Source organism: Oryx dammah, unplaced genomic scaffold, assembly GCF_014754425.2.
Source record: "Oryx dammah isolate SB20612 unplaced genomic scaffold, SCBI_Odam_1.1 HiC_scaffold_3, whole genome shotgun sequence".
In the NCBI taxonomy this organism is placed as follows: domain Eukaryota; kingdom Metazoa; phylum Chordata; class Mammalia; order Artiodactyla; family Bovidae; genus Oryx; species Oryx dammah.
The window spans coordinates 21846279-21862956 of record NW_024070187.1 but is presented as its reverse complement, the minus strand read 5'-3'; the positions used below and the strand labels follow the sequence as shown (position 1 = coordinate 21862956).

At 39.4% G+C, this 16678-nt stretch overlaps 1 protein-coding gene across 2 annotated transcripts in view; it reads left to right on the top strand.

Annotated features, from left to right (window-relative positions):
* NFKB1 (nuclear factor kappa B subunit 1) overlaps nt 1-16678 on the top strand; it is a 124621-nt gene that overhangs the window by 72416 nt on the left and 35527 nt on the right. For both annotated transcript variants that reach the window (XM_040237755.1, XM_040237756.1), the window contains exons 7-8: nt 13392-13555; nt 15545-15703. In XM_040237755.1, the coding sequence (XP_040093689.1) occupies nt 13392-13555; nt 15545-15703 (323 nt within the window). The remainder of the gene's footprint in view (nt 1-13391; nt 13556-15544; nt 15704-16678) is intronic.

Genomic DNA, 16678 nt, shown 5'->3' with positions numbered 1-16678 from the left:
TTATTTATAGCACCCTTTTTCATTCTCAAAAGTATCCCAGATTGGATGATGGATTATACAGTCAGTCGACCTATGAGGCATTTGTGCCACTTTTAGCAGTATTTTCCTTCTAGAAATAAAGATATGGACAAATCAGAAGAAAACTAGCTATAGCAGAAATCAGTACTTTATGGATGATTTCATACCCTTGATGATTCATTTAATGAACTATTGACTATAGGTTTGCATTGTGAACATTTTGTGCATACAGTGGGTTTTATTTCAGTTCTGTGCTGCTTAAAAAGTATGCCCAGAAATGATATGACACATAAGAACTTAATTTCCAAAATATACGAACAACTCATTCAACTCAATGTCAAAAAAAGCAAACAACCTGATTGAAAAGATGGGCAGAAGACCTGCTAGTTCTCCAAAGAAGACATGCAGATGGCCAACAAGCGTCTGAAAAGATGCTTGATCTGGCTAATTGTCAGGGAAATGCAAAGCAGAACCACAATGAAGTACTACTTGTACCTACAGAATGGCTATCATCAAAAAGAATACAAAAAACAAATGCTGGTGAGGATGTGGGAAAAAGGGTGAGAATGTAAGTTGGTACAGTCACTGTGGAAAACAATATGGAAGTTTATCAAAAAACTAAAACTAGAACTGCCATATGACCCAGCAATTCCACTCCTGGGTTATATAAAGACGAAAACACTAATTCAAAAAGAAACATGTATCCCAGGGTTCATGGCAGCATTATTTATAATTGCTAAGATATGGAAACAACCTAACTGTCCATCAACAGATGAGTAGACTATGAAGATGTGCTGTGTACACACACATGCACACACAATGGAACGCTACCCAGCCATAAAAAAGGATGACCTTTTACCATTTGCATCAACATGGGTAGACCCGGAAGGTATTATGCTAAGTGAAGTAAGTCAGACAAAGAAAGACAAATACTGTATGATATCACTCATATGTGGAATCTAAAAAATAAAATAAACTAGTAAGGACGACAGAGAAGGCGATGATGCCCCACTCCAGTACTCTTGCCTGGAAAATCCCATGGACAGAGGAGCCTGGTGGGCTGCAGTCCATGGGGTTGCTAAGAGTCAGACACGACTGAGCGACTTCACTTTCCCTTTTCACTTTCATGCATTGGAGAAGGAAATGGCAACCCACTCCAGTGTTCTTGCCTGGAGAATCCCAGGGACGAGGGAGCCTGGTGGGCTGCAGTCTATGGGGTTGCACAGAGTTGGACACGACTGAAGTGACTTAGCAGCAGCAGCAACAATAAGTACAACAACGACAAAAAAAACCAGACTCACAGTTTATAAGAGAACAAACTAGTGGTTATCAGTGGGGAGAGGGAAGACAAGAGGGAGGGACAGGATAGGGGTAGGTATAAAATAAGCTACAAGGATATATTGTAAAACATGGGGAACATAACCAGTATTTTATAATAACTGTAAGTGAGGGCTTCCCTTAAGGCTCAGATGGTAAAAAGTCCACCTGCAATGTGGGAGACCTGGGTTCAGTCCCTGGGTTGGGAAGATCCCTTGGAGGAGGGCATGGCAATCCACTCCAGTATTCTTGCCTGGAGAATCCCACGGACAGAGGAGCCTGGTGGGCTACAGGCCATGGGGTCACACAGAGTCGGACACGACTGAGCGACTAACACACACCACACAACCTTAAAAAAATTTTAATCTCTATATTATAGGCCTATCACACATAATACTGCAACCATACTTCAATTTTTTGAAAAAGTGTGCACAACCAAGAATTACAAATTTGTTTTGGCTTTCAGTAGACTTGAAATGTAAATACAAAGTGACATATTCGCTTAAGGTTGGTCAGACAGATAAAACAAGCCTTTTTTTTCTTTTCTTTTCTTTTCTTTTTTATTTTTTTTCATTTTTTTCTTTTTTAAAACAGTCTTCTGGTGGGATCTTTCCAGACCATATATTGAACCTGTGTCTCCTGCATTGGCATGGAGATTTTTTACACTGAGCCACTTAGCGAAGCCCTGAAACAAGCCATTTTTAATGAATGAAGTATCACAGAAATAAATTCAATTTCAAAAGAAATTTTCAATTCAATTTGTGTAATTTCCAGGAATATCTTTCGGGGCTTCCTGATACTGGTTTAAATAGTTTATGTTAAAATCCCATTTAATCTCGACTATTCACTCAAAAGAAAAGAATTGTTTAAATGAACTGTAATTAAGCTCATGGTAACATTTCAGGCTTTGCATTCCGATCAGGTTTCAAGTTGGTTGGTATTGGGGAGGTTGAGCTTTCATGTTCCTGGGTATTTCTTTGTTTGACTGTTAAAATTTTCATGTGTGAAAAACCTAGAGAGAGAGCTTTCTTTTAAGTCACTAAAATCTGATTCTTTTGATGTCAGGGAAAAAAAGACTCTAGATTGGAGGAAGGAGCCTAAATTGATTTGAAAAATTCAACTGTGCTTTAAATGAACTTGTTTCAACATCCTCTTAAAAGACTGGTCTGTTTCCTGTAGTGTGTCACAGTTGGTTCATGGTCTGTTTTGGAATACCCTTACAGTTCCTGACTGACCTCTGGAGAGCTTTGAAATGCAGGGTAAATGTCAGAGTTTCAGACAAATCGGTCACTTAGTATCTCTGCAAATTTACTCCGATAGGCTACTGTCAGTTTGAAGTGTTTATTCTCTTTGGTCCTGTTTAATCTGTGTGATAATCATATGCTTCAGAGGAAATTATAGATGAACTTCCCTACTAATAATGTTTGTTATTATAAATATTCCAGTATGTTGTCTGTAATTTGGTGTTTTTGTGGTTTGCCTTAGTAGTCTTTGAGGATTTTAGAAGGAACTAATACTTATTTAATTTGGGGCCTACAGCAGCAGTCAAAGTAAATTCCCTGTCTCCAAGCAAAGTGAGGAAATGCGTTACTTACTCTCTTTTAGTGCTGGCATAGCGGGTTCGATAGTTGGAAGAATTCATTCAACAGTTTGAGCATCTGAACTTATAAATATGGTCATAAAGATGTCTGGTCATAGCTCTGCAGGATTTTTTTAATACTGTGCAGTTTTACTAAAAATGTAATCAAGATCAAATTCCCATTGGCTATCTGTTTTAATGTGGTATTATAAGTTTCCACATTGCTCTCTCCATACAGCTCACCCTCTGCCTCCTCCCCGCCCCTGTGTCCGTAAGTCTGTTCTCTATGTCTCTTTCTCCATTGCTGCCCTGAAAGTAAATCCATCAGTATCATCTTTCTCGATTACATATATATGCATTAGTATAAAGTATTTATCTTTCTCTTTCTGACTCAGACAGGGGCTCTGTAACCATCTAGAGGGGTGGGGTAGGGAGGGAGATGGGAGGGAGGTTCAAAAGGGAGGGGACATATGTATACCTATGGCTGATACTTGTTGATGTTTGACAGAAACAACAAAATTCTGTAAAGCAATTATCCTTCAATTAAAAAATAAGTAAATTAAAAAATGTAATCAAGAGGATGCTATGAGAGTTACATTAGATTAGGGTGGTGGTGGTGTTCAGTCGCTCAGTTGTGTCCAATCCTTTGTGACCCCATGGAGTGCAACACGGCAGGCCTCCCTGTCCATCATCAACTCCTGGAGTTTACTCAAACTCATGTCCATTGAGTCAGTGATGCTGTCCAACCATCTCATCCTCTGTCATCCCCTTCTCCTGCCTTCAATCTTTCCCAGCATCAAGGTCTTTTTTAATGAGTCAGCTCTTCACACCAGGTGGCCAAAGTATTGGAGCTTCAGCTTCAGCATCAGTCCTTCAATGACTATTCAAAGTTGATTTCCTTTGGGATTGACTGATTCGATCTCCTTGCAGTCCAGCAGACTCTCAAGAGTCTTTCTCCAGCACCATAATTCAAAACCATCCATTCTTTGGCTCTCAGCCTTCTTTATGGTCCAGCTCTTACATCCATACATGACTACTGGAAAAACCATAGCTTTGACTATATAGACCTTTGTAGGCAAGGTAATATCTCTGCTTTTTAATACACTGTCTGGGTTTGTCATAGCTTTTCTTCCAAGAAGCAAGCGTCTTTTGATTTCATGGCTGCAGTTGCCCAAGAAAATAAAGTCTGTCACTGTTTTCATTGTTTCCCCATCTATTTGTCATGAGGTGATGGGACCAGATGCCATGATCTTAGTTTTTTGAATGTTGAGTTTTAAGCCAGTTTTTTCAGTCTCCTCTTTCACCTTCATCAAGAGGCTCTTTAATTTCCTCTTCGCTTTCTGCCTTAAGGGTGGTGTCATCTGCATATCTGAGGTTATTGACATTTCTTCTGGCAATCTTGATTCCAGCTTGTGCTTTATCCGGCCCAGCATTTCTAATGATGTACTCCACATATAAGTTAAACAGGGTGACAATATACAGCCTTGACGTACTCCTTTCCCAATTTTGAAAACTCCGTTCCCAGTTTTGAAACAGTCCATTGTTCTATGTTCCATGTAGATTCGGTAGCCTTTCCTGTTCAGAGTGCTGTGAAACCTTGGTACTCCTTTCATAATTTGACTTTTAACAGAGCAACTTTTGCCTAGAGTGTTTCCCAAAATACAGTGTTTCCTTCATGATTCATTTGTCTCGCTTATTTTTTGTTAAGTTTCTAATATGAGAACCTGTCACATTTTAGTAGAGAGAGTCTCATGCTAGTGGTCTGGAAACCAGAGTTCTGTTTGCAGTTCTGTCACTTTCAACTGCAGGACTAGGGGTAATATGCATGACCTCTTGGGGACATTAATTTCTTCTCTTTTGCAGTCTGAGAGTTAGGCCACAGAATCTACCTCCAGGCCCGTAACATCCAAATTCTATACTGAACTAACATTAGGTAGTCTTATGAAATAACATGAGCCAACTTGCACATGAGTATTTAAAGGATGTCATCGATTATTCTTATTTAGTTCTAACTTGTAGGTAAGAATAGTACCTAGAGAAATTTAGGAAGATGGCCAGAGTTACTCCTCAGACTTGTCAATACTAGAAATGAAACCCTGATAAGCTCTTTCCAGTGGAACAGTTTAGGTTAAAAGGATAGATTCATAAGCAGGGCATCAATCCAACATAATCAAAAAAGACATATGGAAAATGACCCTGGGAAGATAAATAACCTTTATTTACCAAAACCAAATTATCAAAGCCAAAAGAATGACCTTTCCTTGGAGTGTTTCTCTTAACTCTCAGCCTGAGTTCTCAATAAAATTTAATTTCTATGTTCAAAGGTATTTTGTTACCTATATTAAAATATTCATGGTTTAGATAACTAAGTCATATTATAAGTTTGATTGCTTTAATGTGGAGGGGTGACTAACTTTTTAAACTAACTTTAATTTTGACTTTTTGTCAATATTTCCTACTCCTTTAGTCAGCCCTTAGTGCTTATCCTCATAAAAATAATCTTAGTTTGGTGTTTTATTTTCAATCTTAAATATCAGCAGTTCGTTTCAACAACATTTTCGTTCTCTGAAATATGCATTCAATGGAAACTGTTACTTGACTTTGCTTTAAGCCACCTTCCTCACCAATAATCACCACACCCTCTGCTTGCTTCCTGGCAGCCCTGATTTAGAGAGATGTGAAGTTTTTTTCTTTTTTTTTTTTAAACTAATATTTCCAGCATATACCAATGGCAAGCTCTCAAAGTAGATATATAGATATAAAACGCAGAAGAGAAATGAGGCGAAGTAAGGCAGACCACATTAAACTGTTGTTTTTGTAGATCCAGAAACAGTTGACTTGGCTGGTTCGTATGGTTCAACCTTAATACACAGAAACGGAGCTATGTGGAGAAAATGGACAAGATCTGGACTGAGATTGGTAGTATCCAGTTTCCAAGCTTAGCTGTGTATTGTGAGTTGAGTTGGGCTGCTTTTAAGTCTGTGGCCTGCTGTGACATCGTTTTAGAGGAAGAAAGGCCGGATGGAGGAGCTACTTTAGAATCCCAGTGCAAGGACTTGGGGATTTGATCCTAGCGAGAGGGCAGAGGCAGTTCCCAGATGATTATAATGATAGAAATGTCTGGCATAGTGCAGATTTCAAACTTGCCTGCTAAAAAGTCACCTTTGATCACTTTGTAAGAATACTGATGCCAAGCCCTGTGTCCAGAGATTCTGATCTCATTGCCTGGTCATCGTGCAGAGCAGTGGTTCACAAACTTTAGGGGCCGTCAGAATCACCTGGAGGGTTTGCTGAAACATAGATGGCTGAGGCTCACCCCTCAGAGTTTCTGATTCAGTAGGCTTGGGATAAGGCCCAAGAATAAGCATTTTAATAAATTCTCAGGTAATGCTGCTGGTCTAGAGAGTACACTTTGAAAGCCATTTATGTATGGCATTTTGACTAAGAGGCAGGATTGTAGTTCCAGTCCAATTAGCAGTGATAACCTTTCTTCATTAAATTTTTGAAATTAAATATTGTAACATTCACTTTTTAAAGTGTACAGTTCTAATTTTGATAAATACTAGTATAATCACAGTCAAGGTAGAGAATAGTTTCATCACCTCCTGAAAATCCCTGTGTGACCTTTTAGAGTCAAATTCTTCTCCAGCTCTAGGCCCTGGCAACCTCTGGTCTGTTTTCTACCCCTGTAATTTTGCCTTTTCCATGATGACATACGAATGCAATAATACAGTGTGTAGCTTTTTTGAATCTGGCTTATTTCACATAGCATAATGTATTTCAGATTCCTCTAGATTGCTGTGTATTCTTTTTAATTATTAGGTAGTATTACATTGTTGTGTTGGTGTATCAGTTTGTTTATCTACCTGTTGAAGAATATTTGATTTGTTTCTAGTTTTTCAGAACAAAGCCACTTTTTTGTGTGAACAGAAGTTGTAATTTTTCTTGGCTTGGGCAAATACTGAGGAATGGAATTGTAGGGACTTGTGCTAAGAGTTCACTTATCTTGATAAGAAACTGCCAAATTGCTTTCCAAAGTGACTGTACCCTTTTGTGTTCTCATTTGTTAACATTTATGATCCTCTCAGTTTTTTCTCGGAGAAGGCAATGACAACCCACTCCAGCACTCTTGCCTGGAAAATCCCATGGACGGAGGAGCCTGGTAGGCTGCAGTCCATGGAGTCGCTAAGAGTCGGACACAGCTGAGCAACTTCACTTTCACTTTTCACTTTCATGCATTGGAGAAGGAAACGGCAGCCCACTCCAGTGTTCTTGCCTGGAGAATCCCAGGGACAGAGGAGCCTAGTGGGCTGCCGTCTGTGGGGTCGTACAGAGTTGGACACGACTGAAGCGACTTAGCAGTAGCAGTAGCAGCAGTAGCAGTTTTTTCTGTTTCATGAGCTAATGATAACAATATCTGATCTCATTTTTGTTTTGCATTTTATTATAGAAATTTCCAAACATATACAAAAGTGGAAAGATTAGCCTGATGAGCCTTCATTGTACCCATCACTCACCTTCAACAATTAATTATTACATGGCCAGTCTTGATTTAAATACATTCTTACCTAGGTAGCTTGGTTATTGATGTCTGATAGGGTTCCACTGTGGTAAGGAAGTATTTGGTATGAGCTGACTCCTTTTAAATGTGTTGAAGCTTGTTTTTTGGATGGAATACGGTCTGTCTTGGTATATATGTTCCTTGTGCACGTAAAAAGAGTGTTTAGCATGACCACATTGAATGCATGTTCTGTAAATATCAATGAGGTTGTTTGTTCAAGCCTTTTGTCTCTTTACTAATTTTCTCTCTACTGTTCTATCAATTATTAAGAGTATTGGAATCTCTGACTATATTCATAGATGCATCTATTTCTCTTTTCAGTTCTATAAGATTGTGCTTCTTATGTTGTGAAGCTCTTTTATTCGATGTATTACTGTTTAGGATTCTTATGTCCTTTTAAGAATCAATCCCTTTGTCATTATGAAATTACCTTTTTTATTCCTGGTAATATTCTTTGCTCTGAAATCTACCTTGACTGAGACTAACATAGTTACTTCAGCTTTCTTTTGAATAATGTTAGCTTGAAACGTTTTCCCCATCTGCTCAGTTTACTGTTTTTGTGTCTTTATATTAAAAATAAATTTGTACTACATATAGTTGGGTCTTTTTATTCAGTCTGACACTCTCTGTCTTTTAGTGGGTGTTAAGTGATTTTTATTTAATATGATTACTGATATGGCTGTGTTTAAATCTACCATCTTGCTGTTTGTTTTCTGCTTATCACATCTTTTATTTGTTCCTCTTTTCCTCTTTTTCTGCCTCTTAGATTACTTGATTATTTGTTATTTCATTTATCTCCTTTTAGGTTTATACCTATTTGTATTTGTTAGCAATCTTTTCATGTTTATACTATACATCTTTAACTTATCGTAGTCTACCTTCAAAAAGCACTATACCTCTTTACTTACAGCATGTTAACAGTATACTTTCATTTTCCCTCTTTTGGCCTTCTTGCTATTATGTCATTTATTTTATATCTGCATGTTATTAATATAAATCCCACCATATATTGTTTTTTTTATTTTTGCTTTAAACTATCAATTACCTTTTAAAGAAACTTTTAAATAAGGAAAAGAATATTTTATACTTAGCCATGTATTGACTTCTTTTCAATTTTTTTTTTAACTACTGGTGTGCTGCTAAATTCTTTCAATTTGTACATCTTAAAGTCTTTATTTTGCCTTTGTTTTTCAAAGATATTTTTGAGGAGTGTAGAATTATAGGGTTTTCTTGCATGTCCTTAAAAAACACTGCTCTACTGTTTTCTGGCTTTCCTTGTTTCCGAAAAGTCTCCTGTCATTCTTATATCTTTATTCCTCCGTACGTCATGTGTCAGGGTTTTTCTCTATCAGCTTTTTACTTTTTCTCTTCATTGCTAGTTTTCAGCAATTTGATTATGTTAAGCTTTAGTGTCATATTCTTCATGTTTCTTGTTCTTTGTGATTTATTGAGATTCTTCAATCTCTGGGTTTCAATTTTTACTGAATTTTAAAACTTTTCAGCCATTACCATACACTCCTGTTTTTTTTCCTCTTCTAGAACATCAATCTCGTGTATTTGGCCATTTAAAATTGCGCCACAGCTCATGAATGATCTGTTCTTTTTAACTTTTTTTCTGTTTCATTTCAGATAGTTCTATTACTGTGTCCTCAAGTTCACTAAACATTTTGTCTATAGTGTCTAAATTGTTCTTAATTTCATCTAGTGTATTTTTCTTCCCAAACATTGTAATTTTCATCTCTACAGGCTTTTGGGGGAATCTTGCAAATATTTTTGAGCATTGGGATAAAGTTAAATTTGAGACTAATTTGGCCCTTTCTAGACTTACTTTTAAGCCTTTTTAGGGAGACCAGAGCAGACTTTAATTTAGGGTTAACTTGAAACCATTACTAAGGCAATGTCTTTCTAACTGTCCACTCTAATCCCTCATGCTTCACGAGATTTCTTGGACCATTCTAGCCCTGTGTGTGCTCCAGGAGGAGTTGCATCTGTGCTTTGATGGTTCCTTTCCCAGCCTTGGGTCATGTCCTTGCACTCATGCTCTAGGTGTCACTCTGTGTGGAATTCTTTCCTCACTGGTGTCTGCCCATGAATTCTATCCTCGTTGGTCTCCTGCCTCCTCAACTCAGGGAGATCAGCAGGCTCTTTTTAAGCTGCCCCTCCCTATGCTGCAGCCTGGAAGCTCTCTCTAGATATTAGTGCAGCATAATTTGAAGACTCACCTTGTTTGTCTTCCTTTCCTCTAGGTTTGCTGTTCTAAGCCATCTATTGTCCAGGGTATGAAAACTATTTTTTGTTGTTTAGAGTGAGAAGCTTAAATGGTCTTTGTTGCTCTACTGTAACCTAAAGCAGAAGACTGACTTCTGTATTATTCCATTTGTTACCAGAGTAAATCCATTATTCATGTAATAATCCTGGAGAAGGAAATAGCAACCCACTCCAGTATTCTTGCCTAGAAGATTCCATGGACAGAGGAGCCTGGCTGGCTACAGTCTATGGGGTCGCAAATAGTCGGACACGACTGAGTGACTCAGTTCAGTTCAGTCGCTCAATCAGGTCCGACTCTTTGCTACCGCATGAATTGCAGCACGCCAGGCCTCCCTGTCCATCACCATCTCCCGGAGTTCACTCAGACTCACATCCGTCGAGTCCGTGATGCCATCCAGCCATCTTATCCTTGGTTGTCCCCTTCTCCTCCTGCCCCCAATCCCTTCCAGCATCAGGGTCCTTTCCAATGAGTCAACTCTTTGCATGAGGTGGCCAAAGTACTGGAGCTTCAGCTTTAGCATCATTCCCTCCAAAGAAATCCCAGGGCTGATCTCGTTCAGAATGGACTGGTTGGATCTCCTTGCAGTCCAACGGACTCTCAAGAGTCTTCTCCAACACCACAGTTCAAAAGCATCAATTCTTTGGCGCTCAGCCTTCTTCACAGTCCAACTCTCACATCCATACATGACCACAGGAAAAACCATAGCCTTGACTAGATGGACCTTAGTCAGCAAAGTAATGTCTCTGCTTTTGAATATACTATCTAGGTTAGTCATAACGTTTCTTCCAAGGAGTAAGCGTCTTTTAATTTCATGGCTGCAGTCACCATCTGCAGTGATTTTGGAGCCCCCCACCCAAAAAAAAAGTCTGACACTGTTTCTACTGTTTCCCCATCTATTTCCCATGAAGTGATGGGACCAGATGCCATGATCTTCGTTTTCTGAATGTTGAGCTTTAAGCCAACTTTTTCACTCTCCTCTTTCACTTTCATCAAGAGGCTTTTTAGCTCGTCTTCACTTTCTGCCATAAGGGTGGTGTCATCTTCATATCTGAGGTTCTTGATATGTCTCCCGGCAATCTTGATTCCAGCTTGTGTTTCTTCCAGTCCAGCGTTTCTCATGATGTACTCTGCATATAAGTTAAATAAGCAGGGTGACAATAGACAGCCTTGACGTACTCCTTTTCCTATTTGGAACCAGTCTGTTGTTCCATGTCCAGTTGTAACTGTTGCTTCCTGACCTGCATACAGATTTCTCAAGAGGCAGGTTAGGTGGTCTGGTATTCCCATCTCTTTCAGAATTTTCCACAGTTTATTGTGATCCGCACAGTCAAAGGCTTTGGCATAGTCAATAAAGCAGAAATAGATGTTTTTCTGGAACTCTCTTGCTTTTTCCATGATCCAGCAGATGTTGGCAATTTGATCTCTGGTTCCTCTGCCTTTTCTAAAACCAGCTTGAACATCAGGGAGTTCACAGTCTATGGGGTCGCAAATAGTCGGACACAACTAAGTGACTTAACACTTCATGTAGTAACAATGATATCTTTTCCACAAAGATTAAATTAGATAATATATATGAAAAGCCCTGTATAGACGGTGAAGTGTAAAGTGCTACACCATCTTTGTCATTGCTGTTACCTTGGCGTTAGCCTTGTTTTGCTGTCGTATAGATGTCCTGAAGAGTAGTAAGGACTAACAGGCCAGAATATTGAGGTGCTCTTTCTGAGAATCTGACTGTTCCTCCTCACTTACCAGTTTGTCATAGTGCATATTTTTCTGTGCTGGATTAATTCCTGCATTTACTCATCCAACAGACATGTATTAAATACCCAGTGTCAAGCACTGTTCTTGGCACCAGATACCTCTGCTCTCCAGGAGGTTATATTTTGTATTTTCTTTTCTCTGTTTGTCTCCGCTGTCCTACATTTTTTCATCCCTGTGTGGACCCCGGTCTCATTTCGTATCTGAGCCTCTGTCTGAGTGCTCATCTCGTTCTGTCTTTACCTCATGTATTTTCTTTGTCTAGTTTATCTGGTCTTCCAACATTATCTTAATCTTTATTTCATTTGATCCAGTTGTCATAATATTTCTGTCTTTCCTTTACTAATATTTTTTTTCCTTCCAAGTAAAAGCCAGAGAAAAAGAAGGGCCCTTACAGAAGCTTACAAGACTTTAAAAGATCTGTGCCCCGCTTATTTCTTTGAACTTCTCACATACAGCTGTATGTGCTGATGACTACTTGCCTGTCTTAACTCCAGCCACAGTGGCCTCCTTGCCATTGTTGTCCCGTCGGCCAGCCATGGTCCTACTTCAGGGTCTCTGCACTTACTGTTCCTTCCATCTTAGACGTGCTTTTTCTACGTATCCATGTCCCAACCCGCAGTTCCTTGAAGTCTTGGCTCAGTTGACATCTTTTCAGTGAGGCCCTTTCTGGCCTCTCCCTATTTAAAAAAATGTTTTTTTTAATTTTTAGAAATATTTATTTTATTGTTAGAAATACTGATTTTGCTGTGTCCAGTCTTAGTTGTAGCATGTGAACTCTTAGTTAGGCATGTGGGATCTACTTCCCTGACTAGGGATAGAACCTGAGCCCCTGCTTTGGGAACTCAGAAGAGTCCTAGCCACCCGACCACCAGGGATGTCCTGTCTCCAAAACTTTACATGTTATGCCTTCTACTTCTACCCTTCCCGTTTCCCATTCCTTCTTCATGTTTCTTGGTAACACTTTTTACCTTTTAAATTATAAAACTTGTTTGTTTTTTCTCTGTTGTTGCCCTGTTTACTCTCTGTCGTTACAGCAACATATGAACTCTATGAAGTTAGGGAATCCTTGACTGTTGCCAGAAGCACCCAGGACACTGCCTGGCACTAGGGAGCAAAATAAATATTTGTTGAATGAGTCTCCTTGGTACAGTTGTGTTTTTTTTTTTTTTTTTTTTTTTTTACTTATTTGTTATATTGGATTTATTGAACACACTTCTTTGTTTCATGTACTTTATTTTAAAAAGTGAATTAATTGCTGGAGCACTTCACGTATTTTCTTAAAAATCCCTTGAATTGCTTTAATGAGCATATTTTGTTCTATAGATATGTCACCTTTGTCATATAAAAGCTTCTGTACCCCTGATTACAGGTGGACCTCAAGACTGAGTGCATGTGGAGAGTAGACATTCTAGTGATCATAAGTAATTCCAACCTTAGAGATAGCCCAGAAGGAGATGGGGTTCTAGGTAGACTTTAAATCCCGTCAAGGCCCAAGGATGATCCACAAGAGAAGAATAATCTTCCAAATATAGTATTCACATATTATTTTTTTTAAGTTTGTAAAGTTAGTATATCTGGAATTAATATTTCCTTTTATACAACTCTCCTAGAAAATACTTTAAAATGAGTCTAGGTGAAACTTTCTTATTAAGGTATGTATACCCATAATTTGCAAGTCTAATAAGCTTTGAAAACCAGAAGATTTTTCTAAGTTTACCACAGCCTGATTTGGTGGCAAAACCCAGCCTGACCTGACGTGCAGCTGGTGATAGTATGACTGAGGGTCTGTGCCGATTTTCTCAATCCGCTTTGTTAAAGTAAAACAGGACTCTAGTCTCTGTCTGCCTGACCTTTGGTTGTTGTTGCCATTACTGTTTTTCCTCCAGCTTTGCAAACCTGGGTATACTTCATGTGACGAAGAAAAAAGTATTTGAAACACTGGAAGCACGAATGACCGATGCCTGTATCAGGGGCTATAATCCTGGACTTCTGGTGCATCCTGATCTCGCCTATTTGCAGGCAGAAGGTGGAGGAGACCGGCAGCTCACAGGTGAGTGTCCCTCCCAGCCTTAGTCCTTTGAGAGCTCTGGTTCTCCCCCTGGGTGTAGACCTGGAGCTCATCTCACCCTCAGTCTGTGCCCCAGGCTGCTCCCACCCTGTCACCACTCAGAAACCTCTGATGGCATCTTGCTACTTCTAGAATAACCTCTGTACTGCCATAGCCGAGCATACCAAGCCTGACTCCAGCCCCCTTTCCAGCTTTATCTCAGGTTCCACCTGGTACCCACCTCCTCCCATCACCCCCTCAAACACTGATGCACCCCTACCTCTACCTAAAATACCACCTTTCCTTCTACAGCCTGTCAAAACCAGTTCAGAATTCAAGATTCAAAGAAGGCCTCCTTTGTTATAACTCCTCCAGCTCACCTGATCATAAGGAATCTTTCTTTCTTTGTGCTCTCAGGCACATTATAAGCTATCCTCTATTATTAAAAAAATGCTATGATTTTATATTTTCCTGCCGTTGCTTGTGTTTTTTCTTTCAACCCCAATCTTTGTCCCTCGACACATGCCATTTTGCTTCTCTGTGTTGTCCTTCCATTGAGCCATCCTGCCCCCAGTTCATACTCAGGTGCTCCACAAGCAGGCATCCTCTTCCCATCAGCACGTTCTGTCTTCTGATACTCATCCTCGAAACCTTCACACCATCTTTGAGGGCCCCTCCTCACCTCTGCTGCCTCTCCATCCAGTGTGTGATCCAGCTCCTCTGTGCTCTGTGGGGTTCCATTCCTCGTGACAATTTTTTGTTGCTCTCTCTCTGTCCCTTGCTACTTCTAATCTGGTTTATGTCCTCTGACCAGACGGATCTTACTACAGCCTGCACATCACCACTATTCAGGGTCTTCCTGTTGCCTACAAAATCCAAATTCCAGACCCTGGCATTTTAGGCATCCCGAGAGCTGGCCCCAGTCTGCATTTCCAACTGTCTCCCACAACACCCCTTCTTGCCCAACTGAACCGCTCCATACAAACACCATGATTTCCCTCTTCCTCTCCTTGGCACATTCTTTCTCTTCCTGGGATGTCTTTATTCATTCTCTTCCTGAGTTCAAGTTCTACCATCCTTTCAAGATTCAGGGCAATGACTCTTCTGCTCCAAAGCCTCTGGATTCTCCCCTCCTTTGAGGTTTTGTATCACTTAAACTGTAGCTCTTTTGTAGTACTCTTCACTTGAATTATCACCTCTTATGATATTATAAGTTACGTACAGTCATGTCCATCAACAAGAAAGCTCCATCAGGGGGAAAGGAGCCAAAAGCAGTTGAGTTACTCGGCTCCTTAACTGCACGTTTTGAGTCCTGCTTGCTACTGTGCTGGGCGCTATGGGATGAATACAGCTTTGGGGATATTTAATTTCTTTTGTAAACGTTTTATTTATTTTTTAATTGGTGGAAAATTGCTTTACAGTTTTGTAGTGGTTTCTGCCGTACACCAGTGCAAATCCGTCATGATTATATACATAACTCCCTCCCTCCTGAGCCTGTCTCCCCTCCCTCCACTCTCACTCCTCTAGACTGTCACAGAGCACCAGGCTGGGCCCCTGTGTTCTTTAGCAACTTCCCACTATCTGTTTTACACGTGATAGTGTGTATATATTTATCAGTGCTGAAATATTTAATTTCACGTTCCTCAACACAACTGAGGCATAGTCAGCTTACTCGTTCCTATTTCCATCACACACTTTGTGTCTTGGGAGAGGTCAGGGGATAATAGGAAAGGAATGAGGTCATTTGTCACATACAAGACAGTTTTCACTGTGATCCGGAGACAATGCAAACCTTCTTCTGATGCCTTTATGTTTGGATGACATAGATAATTCTTAAAATTTTATTAGCAATATGAAGAATTTCAAAAGAGAAAAATGACTTTTACTTTAAGTTGACGTTCTTAATCGGGGCTTTATAAAAGCATTCAATCTAAAATGTTCATACTTAACGCCTTTCCCTGGACATGAACACCCTGTGTTGTCTGGTCCTAGATCGGGAAAAAGAAATCATCCGCCAGGCAGCTCTTCAGCAGACGAAGGAGATGGACCTCAGCGTGGTACGGCTCATGTTTACAGCTTTCCTTCCAGACAGCACCGGCAGCTTCACGAGGCGTCTGGAACCCGTGGTGTCGGACGCCATCTATGACAGCAGTGAGTACTCTGCGTAGTACTGCAAAGTCAGGAACAGACTTCCATCCCCTTCTTGGCAGTTACTGCCTAGCTCTGGTTCCTGGGGCAAGTAACTTAATCCCTTGGAGCCTCACATTTATTATCTGCAAGATAAGAATACAGAAGTCTAGCTTTAAAAGTTGATGTCGAGATTAAAAGTGAAATATGGTGAGGCGCTCAATAAATCTCCTTCCTCGTGTTTGTTATAGTCTTTTACATGCAATGCCAAATTTCTTGTTATTTATGAATTCTTTATAATGAGGATATATTGCTGGTGCTCTTAGATGGGAAAAATAGTTGGGGCTCTGAAGAGAAGTTACTAAAAGATGACTCTTATACTTACCCATTTTCATTCTTACATGTTACAGCTTTATCCATTTAGGAACTTCAGGTTAACTAAATGAACAGTACAGATATTTTGATGTTTTGTGGCTTCAAAATTCTATTTCCATCTGTAGTTCCTGGAGTTTTTGAAGAGTTTTACAGTGGTCTTTGGCATTTACCATGCAGATTTCTTATTTGGTATGCATGGGATTTATTAAACAGATAGATATTTCCAAACTGTCTGTAAGAGCAGTATTTAGCCTCATTAAAAGGTCATAGAGTTTAGTTTAAGTAGAAACCTCCATGCCCCAAGTACAGCAACTAACTGATTTCTCTAATTTAAACAGGTTTAAAGGGAAGTGAAAGCTTTATAAAATATTGTTGGCTTCTATACCAAAGATCACTTTAAAATGCAGCTGTTAGAGTGAAAAAAAAAAAGGAAGCTTTTATACTATTACCACACAAAACTTTTATGTCTTAACCACACAAAATTCTAATTTAGGAAAAGGAAATATAATATCTTCATTTTTCTTTTCTATAGAATAAAAATTAATAGTTTCAGAATACTGTACTTTTCCTAAATTTCTAGGACTCTTGTAAATGGTGTATCAGTACCATGGATGTAAGTTTGGG